Below are 16,470 nucleotides of genomic sequence, written 5' to 3'. Positions count from 1 at the left end.
TATTGTTTATTCAAAGAGAACCAGTGACAAACTGACAGTGGAAATTAAGTTATCCAAGTAGTACTGGCCTTCATTTACTTCTTTGGTAGCTTATTCACCACAGTCAGTTTAGCATCAGTTCTCTTCAAATAGACAACAGCACCATCAATTATCCCTATACAAGATCTGGATTAAGTTCAGTCTATGTGATCACATTCATGAGCTTTTTACTACAGTTTAATTTAAATGTAAGTACAATGTTAACTGAAAATTCTGTATTTGGATTATTAGATGCACAGTTATGTTATTCTGTACATATTTGTTATCATTAATTTCCTTGGACACTCTAATTCCACCGGCTCAGTCTGATGATGAAATTCTGAAATGATTAACATTTAATAAAGAACTCTGTGATCAAGGCCTATCTATAGTTCAAAGATGTGCTAAATAAAGAAGGTTAAAATTCATCAGCTGTATCTGAAATATGAAACATCTACTCATTACATATTTGTTAAGCACAATTCATGAAAGTATAAATTTTTTGATCATAAGTACTACCTTAACTCCTCTGGGGGGTTCAACTGTCATCTTGGTACCATTCTGTAAAATTGAAACAGGAAAGGATGGTGATGGCGTCGACGTAAGCCAGACACGAAATTCCTTATGTGAACTCTCAGGGCTAATATTTTCAATGAGTCGCTCAAGCCGTGGCATCCAACTTGGTGCCAGATGGCAGTTCTGAAAAGGACAAATTTTTCAAAGGTTATTACAGCCTATGAAATACTTCACAAACAGCAGCAGTTACTAATATACTGAAAATGCAGATTTTATACATAGTATGCTACATTTAGCTAAACAATAACAATTAATTTGCATTTTATACATCTTCTTCTGAAAAACAATACTAAAAGCCAACACAATAGCATATTTTATAAGGACAGACATACTGTCTATTTTTTACTAATGCCACAATTTTGAATTGGCAGCTGCGAGACATTGTGATGAAGTTGGCGTGTTACACCGTAACCAAGCTGAAAACATCTGAAGGTGTTCACTATTTGCCAAAACTGTGAATAAACTGTAATTGCATCAAAACTGTGACCATCCTAAATTGTTTCTCATTTATTACCCCACTGGAAACACAGTACATTATAACTAATGCTGTGTAAAACAATGATGACAGTATAACCACACTTACAGTATTTGATTTAATTGCACACATTAAAGACAAAACAAAGATTGGTACCTGTATTGTAAGAATACTGCTACAAGCTGGAAAACTAGAAAACTTTAAATGAAAGATAGCTTGGAATAATATCAATCTGATACAAATTGCTGAGATCAGATGTGATATATGTGGGGAGTTGTAGTCAGATGAATATACAATGTACTATTCATGATGACAATTTAAAGCAAGAACTGTTGTAGGAATGATTATGACAGAAAATGACTAAGTGTGTGAAAACAGTTGACTATGCAAGCGACACCATCATCAGCGTAGGCTAGATGGCATGCAAAAAGATACGAGGGTCATCCACAAAGTAAGTTCCATTTCTATTTCTATCTGCAGCAGCACTACGATCGCAGTTCTGAGCATGTGTGGCAGTTACTCTGACTCAAGGAGAAGACATATGCCATTTTCAGATTGCTGCTGGTGATGTGTGCTATGTAGTGCTTGTTTATAATGCCAACCATAACTGAAAATGCCGTCGCATGTGAAATCAGATCTGTGATTCATTTTCCAAATGCAAAGAAAGTTAAACCAAAGGAAATTCATCGGCAAATCTGTGAGGTTTATGGACAAAATGCTATGAGTGATTCAATGGTTAGAAGATGGGTCAGACTGTTCAATGAAGGGCATGATCAAGTGCATGAGGAAGAATGAAATAGACACCCATCTGTGGTTACTGATGAACTGGTTCACACAGCTCAAGAGAAGATTAAGCACAACTGTAAGTGTACACTTATTGCCCTTGCTATGGAAGTTCTGCAGATCTCATGATCACTAATTCATGAAATGGTTACTGAAAAACTGAAATTTGTTGTTTTTTTCCACGATAATGCCCAACCTCACATGGCGAATGTGAGCAAACAACTCTTACGGGAATTTCATTGGGACATGTTTGATCATCCTCCATACAGCCTGGATCTTGCTCCTTGTGACTTTCTTCTCTTCTTACACCTAAAATCTGTCCTTGGTGATGATGAAGCGAAAGGACATGTTATCACTTGGTTGAAAACACAGGCGGCAACCTTCTATGAAGAAGGCATACAAAAACGTGTGCCAACCTATGACAAGTGCCTACAAAATTTTGGAAGCTATGTAGAAAAGTAGTTTAACAGCTGTAGATTTTTGTACATTAAATATTTTTTCTGTGTCTGTACATGTTTGTTTTATATAACCAAATGAAACTCACTTTGTGGACATACCTCATATATTATCCAGGTGTGTATTCCAGCTTCAGAACACAATGACCAGTTAGCAAAGGAAATATAAATCAGTACAGAAAATTGTTACTGGTTCGTTCATTTCTTTTGACTCAAATGAATCGAGTTATCGAGTAGTTGTACTTTCCTACGTAGCATGTACGTCCGCGTCATCATATTTTATATGTTTCTCTCTGCCACGTAGATAGCTAACAAATACCTATGACAAAAGTCGCAGCCATTCAAGTGATATAGTGATCTCCATATGTTATTCTGTCTGGCATTTGTTTGAGAAAAGTCGCAAATATTCTACTCTTTTCTCATACAGAGAACCTTCGATATGTAGCATTATTAATAAGGACTATTCGCTGAATAGGGTGTTAGTTTACATTCATAAGCAGAAATATTAAGAATGAATAACTAAAAAGTTGTCTGTTTGTCCTAGATCTGACTACCCCACTCTGCACAAGCCATAAAAAATATTTGCTTGTCTACCTGCATCTACTGCTACAGTACAAAGAAGTTTTTCAACACTGCAGCGTACAAAGACATGGCTGAGTTCGACAATCAAGGAGGATCAACTTAATGGCTTAGCTCTGTTGAACACTCACCCTGACATTGATTGTCCTATTGACAATTTAATTAACCAATTTTCCACGAAGAAAGGGTGCACAGAATTCATCATTTAAGGAAGAGAACCATAATTGTAACTTTTTTATATGATAAGATGGCATTGTCTTGTATATGTGTATAATCAGTTTAAATAAAACTTTCTTAAACTTTGCATGTGGCTTGATTTTTTTTTTATTACAGTAAAAGTAACGTAGCTCAAGATATCTTTAGCACGCCGTCCTAGAGGTTTTTTTGGTTATCTGCCACTGCTGCAAAGTAGTAATCTAGGTGACTCGAATTAGGGAACCATTGTAGGCAGTAATGATGTTGGAAGTAGTAAAGATCAGGGAACGTCACTAGTAGTGACAATACATGGTTCAAAAAATCACACTGAGACATAGCAAGTTCAAACTGCAGCATCCATTATGATTTTAACCCCGGCAATAAATTTTTTTTAAATTTTTGCTTTACTTATTTTTCAAATTTTGTACATTATCTAAGTATTATACATGTGACAGACGCTCATATAAATTTCAAAAACTTAACTAAGCTTTTACCTACTACATTAGTTATTGCAGTTATTATTTTTAATGTACTGTCTTCCTGTACTGTAAGTACTTCATGAGAACTTTGAAAACCGAAAATTAGCCCTAACTGAGAATAATACTACAGTTCATCATGTGAAATTTCTAGTGAGCTAATCCACAATTTTGATAAACTGACATGCAACAGTATAAGGATCATATGCCAGCTTTTACGTAACATATGCCAATTTTCACAGAACCGGTTAACTTACAAAACAATTAACATTAAAGATCAGGATCAACCTAATTTTTCATTGCAGGTTTTGCCTCTGTGCTTGTTAGATTCTGAAGTTTGACATTATACTTTTGTTGCCATTATTTTTATGAACAAGATGACATAATTTACTATTTGATTAAGAACCTGATTAAGAATCTGCATAATTTACCATAATGTAAAATATTTTTTTTAAGATGGCTATCATATTCATAAATAGGGTACTCCCAACACACATGCATAAAATAGTTCTATTAACTTTTGTGAATTCCTGCACCACCACTTACTTCCCACAGCAAATTTTTATCAGCGCTTATAATCCATCCTCAGTAACAAAATCCTAATCAATTCGACTTCACCCAAAATAGTCAATGGTCTGAATGTTTGCAGGCAACATCTGTGCTGAAAGATTCTGCTACTGGTAATCACACACATAAGATCTATGTAGCTTACAATCCTGTGTGCTTCAGGAACCATGCAATATCTATGTGTCAGCAACCATGCAATATCTGTGTGCAATCTATTTGTCCATTCTGAGTGCACAGTGCAAAAATTTCGAGTTACTCTTTTATGAATTAAGTTAGTGTTTAATTATCAAACATGCAACACCTCTGTGCAAATGTTTTGTAAAGTAAGTCTGAACTTGAATATTTACCACTTAACATTTAGATTTGTACAGTGATAGGTTTATCACTTGATTCTTTAATTTATGTAGTTTTATTGAAAACATCATGGGAACCATTCTTTTCATTTTGCTACCACTGTGCAAACTCTTGTTGTGTTCATCATTTATCATGCAACTTCATTGAGACAATTTACTAAGTGTATTTTTTGGAGTTACTATTGTGAGGACTATAACTCTCATAAAATGTGTGAGTATAAAGCCGTACCAGGGCATCACGTCATTTACAGGGCTAATAAATGTGTGAAGAGCACTGAACAGTAACAAAAGTGTAATGGATGTCAAAAATGGTTCAAATGGCTCTGAGCACTATGGGACTCAACTGCTGTGGTCATCAGTCCCCTAGAACTTAGAACTACTTAAACCTAACTAACCTAAGGACATCACACACAGCCATGCCCGAGGCAGGATTCGAACCTGTGACCGCAGCAGCAGCAGCGCGGCTCCGGACTGGAGCGCCTGGAACTGCACGGCCACCGCGGCCGGCTATAGTGTATGTCACTTGCATGATCTCACAAAACAGTTTTCAGCTATTTCACTGAAGAATCGAGCTACAAGACGCCAATGAGTTGACAGGATGTCCAAGCACAGGACTGTTACAACAGGAGATGGATCTACACTTGAAAGTCACTGGGAGATAATTATTGAAACAAAACTGATTTTATACTGTGGATGTAAGGTACAAAAACAGAATTAAGAAGCTTCATAAATTACCAGGTACATATATTGTGATCACAATTTGCTTAAGGCAGAAATAAAAATGAAAACACGAAGACTGTTGTGCTGAAAAAGTGAGATCCAAAAAAGCAAAGATCAGTAGAAGAAAGAATTTGAAAAATGCTATCACTCGAGCATATTAACACAGTGTGAAACAAAGAATCACCTGATAATGTCAATACGTGATGGAATACGCTAATATAATAAATCATAAAATTAGTGCAAAAAATTATAGTGGGTTGCACAGGAAATGAATTCTAAAATGGAGGAGAGATGAAAATTCAAAAATAAGAGTGATGAAGATGTAGTAAAGATCTACAGGAGGCTGAATAATGAACCATGTAGAGAAACAGAGCAAACTAGGAAAAATGGCTAAAAAAGGAATCTGAAGCAATTGAAGAATTGGAGAGGAAGGGAAGACACGATTTGTTGTACAACAGAGTAAAGAGTACAATAAATATAATAGAGGACATATCATTTGACCGCCAGGAATTCATGGCCGAGTGGGTGGCATGGACAGTTTGACAGTGAAAATGCACTGTACACAACAGAGGTGTCATGTCAGGGTAAATAGGCTGAGTATAATGAAAACATACATATTACAGTTTGTTGGCCATTGGTTTAAGTGGATTTCCCTGTAGATGGAAGTTTCAATAGTCCGCAGTGGAAGAGGAACAAATCTGTGTTGTCTGCTTAGGTAGACCTTTCATCAACCTGAATACTGGTTTAACCACCACCATGTTTTACTGGGCAAGGTACTTTTGGAGATGATTCAGGTTGGCAATTTACAAAGTATCAAATATTACAAGAGGAGAAAGAAAGAAGTGTTTTGTGGTGGAGGGGGGCACTGAACTGGAGTTGAAACCCAGATCTATCATTAGGACCATAGACCAACATCCAGCACATAACCACTGAGCTACTAAGACACAGCTTCAATTTGGAATTAGCTGACAAAAATGACGTTGCTCATTGACTTACATGTCCCCACTAATTATTTCTTCTCATCAATACACATGCAGTTGTCCACAATCTATGCACATATTTAGTAAAAAAATTCATAAGAATTCTGTATTTACTGCTATTAAATGTAGAGAACATTTTTGCAAGAGGTATTCAGTAATTATTAGCTGCTGTCAAACTACATATACTTACTGTTCACTGCAAATAGTTTCAGTTTCCCTTTTCAATTCTTATGCTAAGTGCCAATGAAACACCTTCAAGAATTATTTTGGAAGAAATTATGGTTATCTGCACTCATTACTTAGCGTCACTGATATTCTCCTTAAAAAATTAGCAATGTGAGAAGGCCAACAACAGCATCATCATTTCCTTTGTTTTAGTGTATATTTGTGCAAAATGAATCTGTCTCTTTTGCAATGTCACTAAGTTATGAGCTGATGATCGCAATGGAACTCTACTTGATTTGTGACATTTTGATGGTCGAAGTTGTTCCTACTTCACAGCAAAATAATCTATGACAAGGTTTATACAGTGCACATTTCTGTGTTCAGCTTGATCTGAATTTAGTTCTTGTGCTAACTTAAAAACAATTGCTTTAGACAGTCAGCCATAAGATGGTTTTTATAAGCACCTCCTTCCTTCTTTCTTAACATGGAGGTCATATCCAGATTCTTTTCTATTATTACATTGAGTAATTGTTTGTGGTCTCTACTCTTGTCAGTACCTCCTAATTGTAAATCCTATACATTGAATTTACTTTTTACATCCCCTGCCACACCGCCATTGTCCACATTTCAGTACCATACAGGAGGACAATCTATACAAACCACACTCTCAGTCTTCTCCTCAAATCTTTGCCCATATTGCTCTTTTGCTTACAAAATGCCTCTTTCGCCATTAGTATCCTGATTTTAATGTCTGTGCTGCTCTTCCACTTGTTTCTGTATCCTGCTTCCTAGGTATTTAAAGCTTTACTAATGTTCTGCTGCTTCTCTCCTTCTAGTGCCATTATTTTGTTTACCTTTGATTTTCATTCCATAGTTCTTCCAATTAGTTTCAGTGATATTCAGTATTTCCTGCAATTCTTTTTCATCGATACTAGAATGGTCATGTCATCTCCAAACCTCCTCCCCTGATTTTTCCCTGTCATCATGTCATGGGCAGTGCTCAGTCATATTGTCTGAGTACAGATTGAAAAAAGTTGGAGGCAACCTTGTCTTATTCCATTTTGTGGTTCAGTCCATTTGGTCCTTTCTCCTCTCACTCTCACTGACAATTTAACTATAATGATTTTATATGTCACTTACCTTCCTCTGTCTATCCTCTTTTCCTTCATTATAACTGTAGGCTTATCCTGAGCCACATTGTCAAATACTTTTTTCAGGTCTATAAAACATGTGTATCACTCTCTTTGCTTCTCAATAAACCCCCCTCCCAAAATTTGTAAGAGTACTCTTACATTCATGCTTCTATATTCATTCAAAAATCAAGCTATTCCAGTAAATTCTCCTCCATTACACATTCCACTCTTTCATTCATGATTCGTAACATAATTTTGGCTGCATGTAAAATGACACAAATTGTCCTGTGCTCGCAGTATATTTGGTTCGCTATTTCCTTGGTATTGGAATAATTTCTATTGTCAAAAAATCCTCTGAGCAGGTTTTGTATGAAGTTACGCTAATATACTACTGTGACACTTGTTCCACATGGAAATTTATCTGTCATGATCATTCTTTGGTGATCATAAGCAAAAATCATTTGCTTGACATTGAATGACATGTGGAAATTTGTTTGGATGTGGAGAATCTGAAGCTCTCCACTCATTGAACTATGAGTTCAACTCTGGTTCAAAGTTTCTAAACCATGTTTTATCAAGAGTGACCATGCAACACAAGAATTCTTGAGCTTCTCAGTAGAATTGTGGTTTGAGCAAGGTTGCAATGTCAAGCTTCTCTTGAGGTAAGGGACCCACCTCACAGTAATCTTTCTCTAGGTCAAATCATACGTCAGAATATGGAATACTGTTGGTGATGGAATTCCCGTTGCTCCAAAGAATTCCTCACAAGTCACACTGTTATTCAAGTGCATCTGCCACAAGTTTCATATTTCTTTCATCCGTTGACTTTTTGGCCTTCCGGGTCTTGGATTACTCTCTATGTTCATGCAACCATCACGAAAAAGATTAACCCAACAAGAAACTGTACTACAGTCCACTGTAAATTCATTACAAACTTCACATAATACACTGTGGATTTCTGTAGCATTTTTACGGCATGAAGTTTTGATATTGATGTACGGCTTATGGTCATCAACAGTTACGTACCCAAGACCCCTGCAGTGTCCATTTCTACCTCTCACCAGTTTTTTGTTAAGAGTACACAGTGAAAAAACAAAAATGTGCTTCTTTCTGAAGCTCCTAACTACATCTGGTGCAATTTTCATTGATGTTGCATCAAAAAATCCATAGTAATATCAACCTGTGGACTATTTATGAATGTCCCTCTTACCTATATTCGCCATGGTGCTGCATCACAAGCTAACTCTAATAAAACATGAAATTAATGTAAATTTGGCATGACAAGTATCCACAACAGAAATCTCAAAACGTGTTAGTCTGTTTGAGTGACAGTTAAGAAGCGGTGCTTTCATCAACAGTAAATAATATTCTAGTTTTATTCATTGTTGCCAACACAGGCAAACAGGCAAACTTCAACCTACACTATCAATGTACAGATACTCTTGACAAATTTACAGACCTTCAAAATACTGACGTCTGTGGACATATGAAATAATAGCAATAACTGCAACTATAAATACTAAAGCAATCTGTGAGGATAGTATGTTACATCCACAGGCAAATGAGACCTTGTAGTTCGGGTTTCTTTGATGACAATAAGTAACAGTACAAAATTTCACTAAAAGTTATTTAAAAACATCGAAACAAGACCAAACTGTCTAAGCACAGTTACTTTTGATAACAACAGAAATTATTTAAACATAACTTACTCAGACACATAAGAAGATGGACAAATGGAAATGAATTACACTCCATATAGATGAAAAACCCCTCCATGAACCACAGACTTTGCCGTTGGTCGGGAGGCTTGCGTGCCTCAGTGATACAGATAGCCGTACCGAAGGTGCAACCACAATGGAGGGGTATCTGTTGAGTGGCCATACAAACGTGTGGTTCCTGAAGAGGGGCAGCAGCCTTTTCAGTAGTTGCAGGGGCGACAGTCTGGATGATTGACCGGTCTGACCTTGTAACACTAACCAAAACGGCCTTCCTGTACTGGTACTGCGAATGGCTGAAAGCAAGGGGAAACTACGGCCATAATTTTTCCCGAGGGCATGCAGCTTTACTGTATGGTTAAATGATGATGGCATCCTCTTGGGTAAAATATTCCAGAGGTAAAATACTCCGCCATTCGGATCTCCGGGCGGGGACTACTCAAGAGGACGTCGTTATCATAAGAAAGAGAACTGGCGTTCTATGTATCGGAGTGTGGAATGTCAGATCCCTTAATTGGGCAGGTAGGTTAGAAAATTTAAAAAGGGAAATGGATAGGTTAAAGTTAGATATAGTGGGAATTAGCAAAGTTCGGTGGCAGGAGGAACAAGACTTTTGGTCAGGTGAATACAGGGTTATAAATACAAAATCAAATAGGGGTAATGCAGGAGTAGGTTTAATAACAAATTAAAAAATGGGGGTGCGGGTAAGCTACTACAAACAGCATAGTGAACGCGTTATTGTGGCCAAGATAGACATGAAGCCCACGCCTATTACAATAGTACAAGTTTATATGCCAACTAGCTCTGAAGATGACGAAGAAATTGAAGAAATGTATGATGAGATAAAAGAAACTAGTCAGATAGTGAAGGGAGACGAAAATTTAATAGTCTGGGTGACTGGAATTCGATGGTAGGAAAAGGAAGAGAAGGAAACATAGTAGGTGAATACGGACTGGGGGTAAGAAATGAATGAGGAAGCCGTCTGGTAGAATTTTGCACAGAGCATAACTTAATCATAGCTAACACTTCCTTCAAGAATCATAAAAGAAGGTTCTACACATGGAAGAAACCTGGAGATACTAGAAGGTTTCATATAGATTATATAATGGTAAGACAGAGATTTAGGAACCAGGTTTTAAATTGTAAGACATTTCCAGGGGCAGATGTGGACTCTGACCACAATCTATTGGTTATGAACTGTAGATTACAACTGAAGAAACTGCAAACAAGTGGCAATTTAAGGAGATGGGACCTGGATAAACTGACTAAACCAGAGGTTGTACAGAGTTTCAGGAAGAGCATAAGGGAACAATTATCACAAATGGGGGAAAGAAATACAGTAGAAGTAGAATGGATAGCTTTAAGGGATGAAGTAGTGAAGGCAGCAGAGGATCAAGTAGGTAAAAAGAGAAGGGCTAGTAGAAATCCTTGGGTAACAGAAGAAATATTGAATTTAATTGATGAAAGGAGAAAATATAAAAATGCAGTCAATGAAGCAGGCAAAAAGGAATACAAACGTCTCAAAAATGAGATCGACAGGAAGTGCAAAATGGCAAAGCACGGATGGCTTGAGGACAAATGTAAGGATGTAGAGGCTTATCTCACTAGGGGTAAGATAGATACTGCCTACAGGAAAATTAAAGAGACCTTTGGAGAAAAGAGAACCAGTTGTATGAATATCAAGAGCTCAGATGGAAACCCAGTTCTAAGCAAAGAAGGGGAAGCAGAAAGGTGGAGGGAGTATATAGAGGGCCTATACAAGGGCAATGTACTTGAGGACAATATTATGGAAATGGAAGAGGATGTAGATGAAAATGAAATGGGAGATACGATTCTGTGTGAAGAGTTTGACAGAGCACTGAAAGACCTGAGTTGAAATAAGGCCCCGGGAGTGGACAACGTTTCATTAGAACTACTGACAGCCTTGGGAGAGCCAGTCCTGACAAATCTCTACCATTTGGTGAGCAAAATGTATGAGACAGGCAAAATACCCTCAGACTTCAATATAATAATTCCAATCCCAAAGAAAGCAGGTGTTGACAGATGTGAAAATTACCGACCTATTAGTTTAATAAGTCACGGATGCAAATTAATAACATGAATTTTTTACAGACGAATGGAAAAACTGGTAAAAGCTGACTGCGGATAAGATTACTTTGGATTCCGTAGAAATGTTGGAACACGTCAGGCAATATTGACCCTATGGCTTATGTTAGCAGCTAGATTAAGAAAAAGCAAACCTATGTTTGTAGACTTAGAGAAAGCTTTTGACAATGTTGACTACAATACTCTCTTTTCAAGTTCTGAAGGTGGCAGGGGTAAAATACAGGGAGCGAAAGGCTATTTACAATTTGTACAGAAACCAAATGGCAGTTATAAGAGTCAAGGGACATGAAAGAAAAGCAGTGGTTGGGAAGGGAGTGAGACAGGGGTGTAGCCTCTCCCCGATGTTATTCAATCTGTATATTGAGCAAGCAGTAAAGGAAACAAAAGAAAAATTTGGAATATGTATTAAAACCCATGAAGAAGGAATAAAAACTTTTAGGTTCGCCGATGACATTGTAATTCTGTCAGAGACAGCAAAGGACTTGGAAGTGCATTTGAACGATATGGACAGTGCCTTGAAAGGAGGATATAAGATGAACATCAACAAAAGCAAAGCAAGGATAATGGAATGTAGTTGAGTTAACTCGGGTGATGCTGAGGGAATTAGATTAGGAAATGAGACACTTAAGGTAGTATAGGAGTTTTGCTATTTGGGGAGCAAAATAACTGATGATGGTCGAAGTAGAGAGGATATAAAATGTAGACTGGAAATGGCAAGGAAAGCGTTTCTGAAGAAGAGGAATTTGTTAACATCGAGTATGGATTTAAGTGTCAGGAAGTTGTTTCTGAAAGTATACAAAGAGTAGCCATGTATGGATGTGAAACATGGACGATAAATAGTTTGGACAAGAAGAGAATAGAAGCTTTTGAAATGTGGTGCTACAGAAGAATGCTGAAGATTAGATGGGTAGATCACATAACTAATGAGGAGGTATTGAATAGAATTGAGGAGAAGAGGAGTTTGTGGCACAACTTGACAAGAAGAAGGGATTGGTTGGTAGGACATGTTCTGAGGCATCAAGGGATCACCAATTTATTATTGGAGAGCAGTGTGAAGGGTAAAAATCATAGAGGAAGACCAAGAGATGAATACACTAAGCAGATTCAGAAGGATGTAGGCTGCAGTACTTACTGGGAGATGAAGCAGCTTGCACAGGATAGAGTAGCATGGAGAGCTGCATCAAACCAGTCTCAAGACTGAACACCACAACAACAACAACAACAACAACAACATAGATGAAAAACTGCAAACTAGTAAGAGTGATGGTATTTGCTTTCAAACACTGATGGCACATCAATATATGATCAGTCACTAGGAGAAGTAACTATCTAATCTTTTATAATTCTTTATACAGAAATAACAGAGCGTATATGAAAATTGTCCAGTGCTAACAATGAAAACACAGAAGTTCAGAACTAATTGTAGAATGGCTACACAGACTATGCACTGTGATCAGTATGTACCAAATCATGATAATGGCTTAGTCACAAAAATTAAGTCTATAAATATTAAACTACAAGAGGATTCAGAAATTCTTGACAATGGCTTAGTCACAAAAGTCAAGTCTATACACATTAAACTCAAAAGATGATTCAGAAATGTCAAAAAAAGTGCGAGATTAACAACAAAATTTCAAATTTCATACTCAGACAACTAATCATAAAATTCAATAAGGTTTGAAAGAAACACTATGATGTAGCATAATATTATTACTATTATTATTATTATTATTATAATTTGTTTCTTTTCTCCCTCGTTCTTTCACACCTAATAATTTTGTACCATGGATAACATTGACATACAAAAAAAAGAAGTAGAAAAATGCTCTTCAATTTTTTAACTGCTTTAGCTCTGTCTGTGTCTATATATCATAGAGGGCAGACATATTATGAGCTCCGCCATGTTAATATAGTTAAAAAGTCTGTTCGTCTCAATAATTGATAGTGGGTAGACGTATTGCAAGTTCTGCTGACTTAATATTGTTAAAAATGTGTATTTGTATTTATATTTCTTTGTTGGTCCTGTAAATCATGTTTAGGTACATATTTTGCACAAACGATGTAGGAAAAGTCAGGTTGGTACAGTATATACAACATCATACACACTGTTACTCTGAAAAGATAAATAATTAAAAATTATTCAATACATGTTGAATATTGATGACAAAATTAATATAATGAAATAAAATGATAAATTGATTAAGAATATTTGAGCAGTCTAACTATACTTTTCTGGTGCTCTAAAAACTCGGAAACAGAATAGAAGCAGTGGTCAAGCAAGTACTCTTTCAGTTTCACTTTAAACTTTTGTAAATTTTGCATCTGTTACAAATAGGATGGCATGAGATTGTACAGCATTATGCCAGTATGATACACTCCTCTCTTACAAATGTTTGTACTTACTGTATTGACATGCAAATAATGCTTCTGCCTAGTATCATGAGGGTGGAAATCACAGATACACTTGAAGATATTTCCATCTTTTAAAATACTTCCTTTTGTGAAATTTAGTATTTCATACATATATAAGAATGGTAGAGGCAGTATATTGAGATTTTTAAATGTTGGTCTACAGGAGTCTCTGTACTTAGCATGGTTTATAATTCTAACAATCTTTTTCTGCAGCCTAAATCTTTTGTTTGGATCTACAGAGTTCCCCCAAAATTTAATGCCGTACATCAGCAATGACCGAATACTGCCATGGTACATTGTGATCACTGACGCACGGCTTGTACTTTGTGAGAGGATTTAGCTTTTTATTTACATGATTAAGATGTGTCTCCCATTTTAGGTTTTGCTGAATATGTATACCTAAAAATTTTGTGTCGCTCACAGATGAGACAGTTTTTCCATCAATTTTAAAAATCAGTCTTGCAGGATGTAGTTTCTGTGAACTGTGGAAATTGCCTGTCACTGTTTTTTTCATTATTTATTATTAGCTTATTTGTTCTGAACCACTGTGTTAAATTTTGTATTATACCTGTAACTGTTGTTTTTTCATCACATGATTTGATTAGGATATTTGTGTCACCTGTAAAAAGTACTGTTGTCCCTTTAGTTATTTTTTCTGACAAATCATTAACATAAAAAATGAAAAGAATTGGCCCAAGGACTGACCCCTGAGGAACTCCATATGTAACTTTTTGTGCATTACTGTAAAAATTAGAATTTTTTGTGTTTTTATGTCTTTGTATTTTATTTGAGTGATCTGTTGATGGTCATGAAGGTAGGAATTTATTCACTTGTTTGGCAGGCCTCGTATTCCATAATTACTTAGCTTCTGCAAAAGAGTACTATGTTCAGTTACATCAAAGGCTTTACTAAGATCAAGAAATATGCCAGACACATGTTGCTTATTATCTACTGCAGTTAGAATTTCATTTAAGAAGGTATAAATAGCTGACTGTGTTGATCTGCCAGTTCTGAATCTGTGTTGCACATCACTTATTATGTTTTCTTTATTTAGAAAGGCTGTAAGCCTTCTAAGAAATAGTTTTTCAAAAATTTTGCCAAAGCCTGACACAAGAGATAAAAAAATTAATCTATGTTTTCATTATTAAACTTCCTGACAACAGCTCTAGTTTTCTGGGCTTTTGCATTTCCTGGAATAGTGATTGTTAGTATTTGGGCATTATGGTCACTAAAACCAGTGTTTGCAGTCTGTGTGTTGCAGGTATATTTATCTGTATTTACAAACACCTGATCTATGGTTGTTGCAGAAGTAGTGGTTATAAGAGTTGGGTTAGTTATAGTTGGGTTTAGGTTAAAGGACTTCAGTAAATCTTTGATTTCATCTTTAAATTTACTGGGTTTGGAGAAATCAACATTGAAATCTCCACATATGATAATATTTTTTGAGGGTGTTGAAATCCTCTAACAGCTCTTCCATATGATTACAAAAAAACTTTTTTATCACCATCTGGTGACCTATATACATAGATGATTACAGAATTTCTAGTTGGCAGTTCTACTATTGAGAGTTCTATGTCTCTTTCTTTAGACAAGCTGTCAAATTTGGTTATGTTAGTGAAGTCTATATCTTCTTGAACATATGCCTGAGTACTTCTCTACAAAACGTGCCAGCTAATTTAAACTGAGGTAGGAGTGCTAGTTCTATCATGTCTTTATTTAGCCAGTGTTCAGTAAACCATAAAACATAAATATCACTTATAGATTTGTATTTCATTCAGCTTATTGGAAAGAGACTGAACATTCTGATGGAACAATTTAAAGTGTGAAGCAGGGACTATATCGTGTCTTGCTTGACCACTTACCTCTTTTTTACATCTAGTATTGCTAGCTGTAAAAAATCCTCCTTGTTTTGAGGTGTGGGTTGGTTGGTTTGTGGGATTGAAGGGACCAGACTGCTAGGGCCATCGGTCCCTTGTTCCAAAACCTTCAAACACCCACAAAGAATAAAAATGAACAATGGAGACGATAAGACATGACAGGACAAGAAAGACTCAAACAGAGACCAGACAAAAGGAATTAAAATCACACAGAGTGTGACAGTGGTTGGCCAACCATAGAGACAAAAAAGGAAAAGCCAGCCACCAAGAAACACACTAAAAAACTCAGTCTAAAATCGTAGGCCAAAGGCCAGACTCAACACAAAATAAAGACAAACACGTGAGGCGGGTCCTCACGGTGCAATAAATGGATGTGTGTCAAGCGTGTGTGGCCAATGCGGAGCCGACAAAGGACAACTGAGCCCCTTCGAGGGGCTCGCATGGAGGGCAACCACACATTCATCGTCTCGTTGATAGGACGGAGTTTGTTTGGTGTGGCCAGGTTGCGCCATTCAGCGTCCCAAAGTTCGAAAACTTTGTGGCGTAAGACAGCTTGCAAATGAGTCTCTGGGAGGCCAATGTCCAGAGATGGTTTACTGGTGGCCTGTTTGGCCAGGTGGTCAACATGTTCATTGCCTGGTATCCCAACATGTCCTGGGGTCCACACAAAGACCACAGAGCAGCCGCAACGGGCAAGAGTATGGAGGGACTCCTGGACGGACATCACCAGACGAGAGCGAGGGAAACACTGGTCGATAGCTCGTAAACTGCTCAGGGAGTCGCTACAGATAACGAAGGACTCACCTGAGCAGAAGCAGATATAGTCTAGGGCACGAAAGATGGCGACCAGCTCAGCAGTGAAAATGCTGCAGCCAGCCGGCAATG

The 16,470-nt window shown here is 36.9% G+C and overlaps 1 protein-coding gene across 1 annotated transcript in view; it reads right to left on the bottom strand.

Moving 5' to 3' along the window:
- The window catches only part of LOC126417029 (dynein axonemal heavy chain 1-like), a gene marked incomplete at its 3' end in the record, with an annotated part of 951,942 nt that overhangs the window by 77,380 nt on the left and 858,092 nt on the right, over positions 1 to 16,470 (bottom strand). Inside the window, exon 57 of the mRNA XM_050084920.1 lies at positions 538 to 717. Within this exon, the coding sequence (XP_049940877.1) occupies positions 538 to 717 (180 nt within the window). The remainder of the gene's footprint in view (positions 1 to 537; positions 718 to 16,470) is intronic.

This window comes from Schistocerca serialis, chromosome 8, assembly GCF_023864345.2.
Source record: "Schistocerca serialis cubense isolate TAMUIC-IGC-003099 chromosome 8, iqSchSeri2.2, whole genome shotgun sequence".
Taxonomy (NCBI): Eukaryota; Metazoa; Arthropoda; class Insecta; order Orthoptera; family Acrididae; genus Schistocerca; species Schistocerca serialis.
Note: the sequence above shows the minus strand (reverse complement) of the source record. Positions and strands in the feature narration are given on the sequence as shown.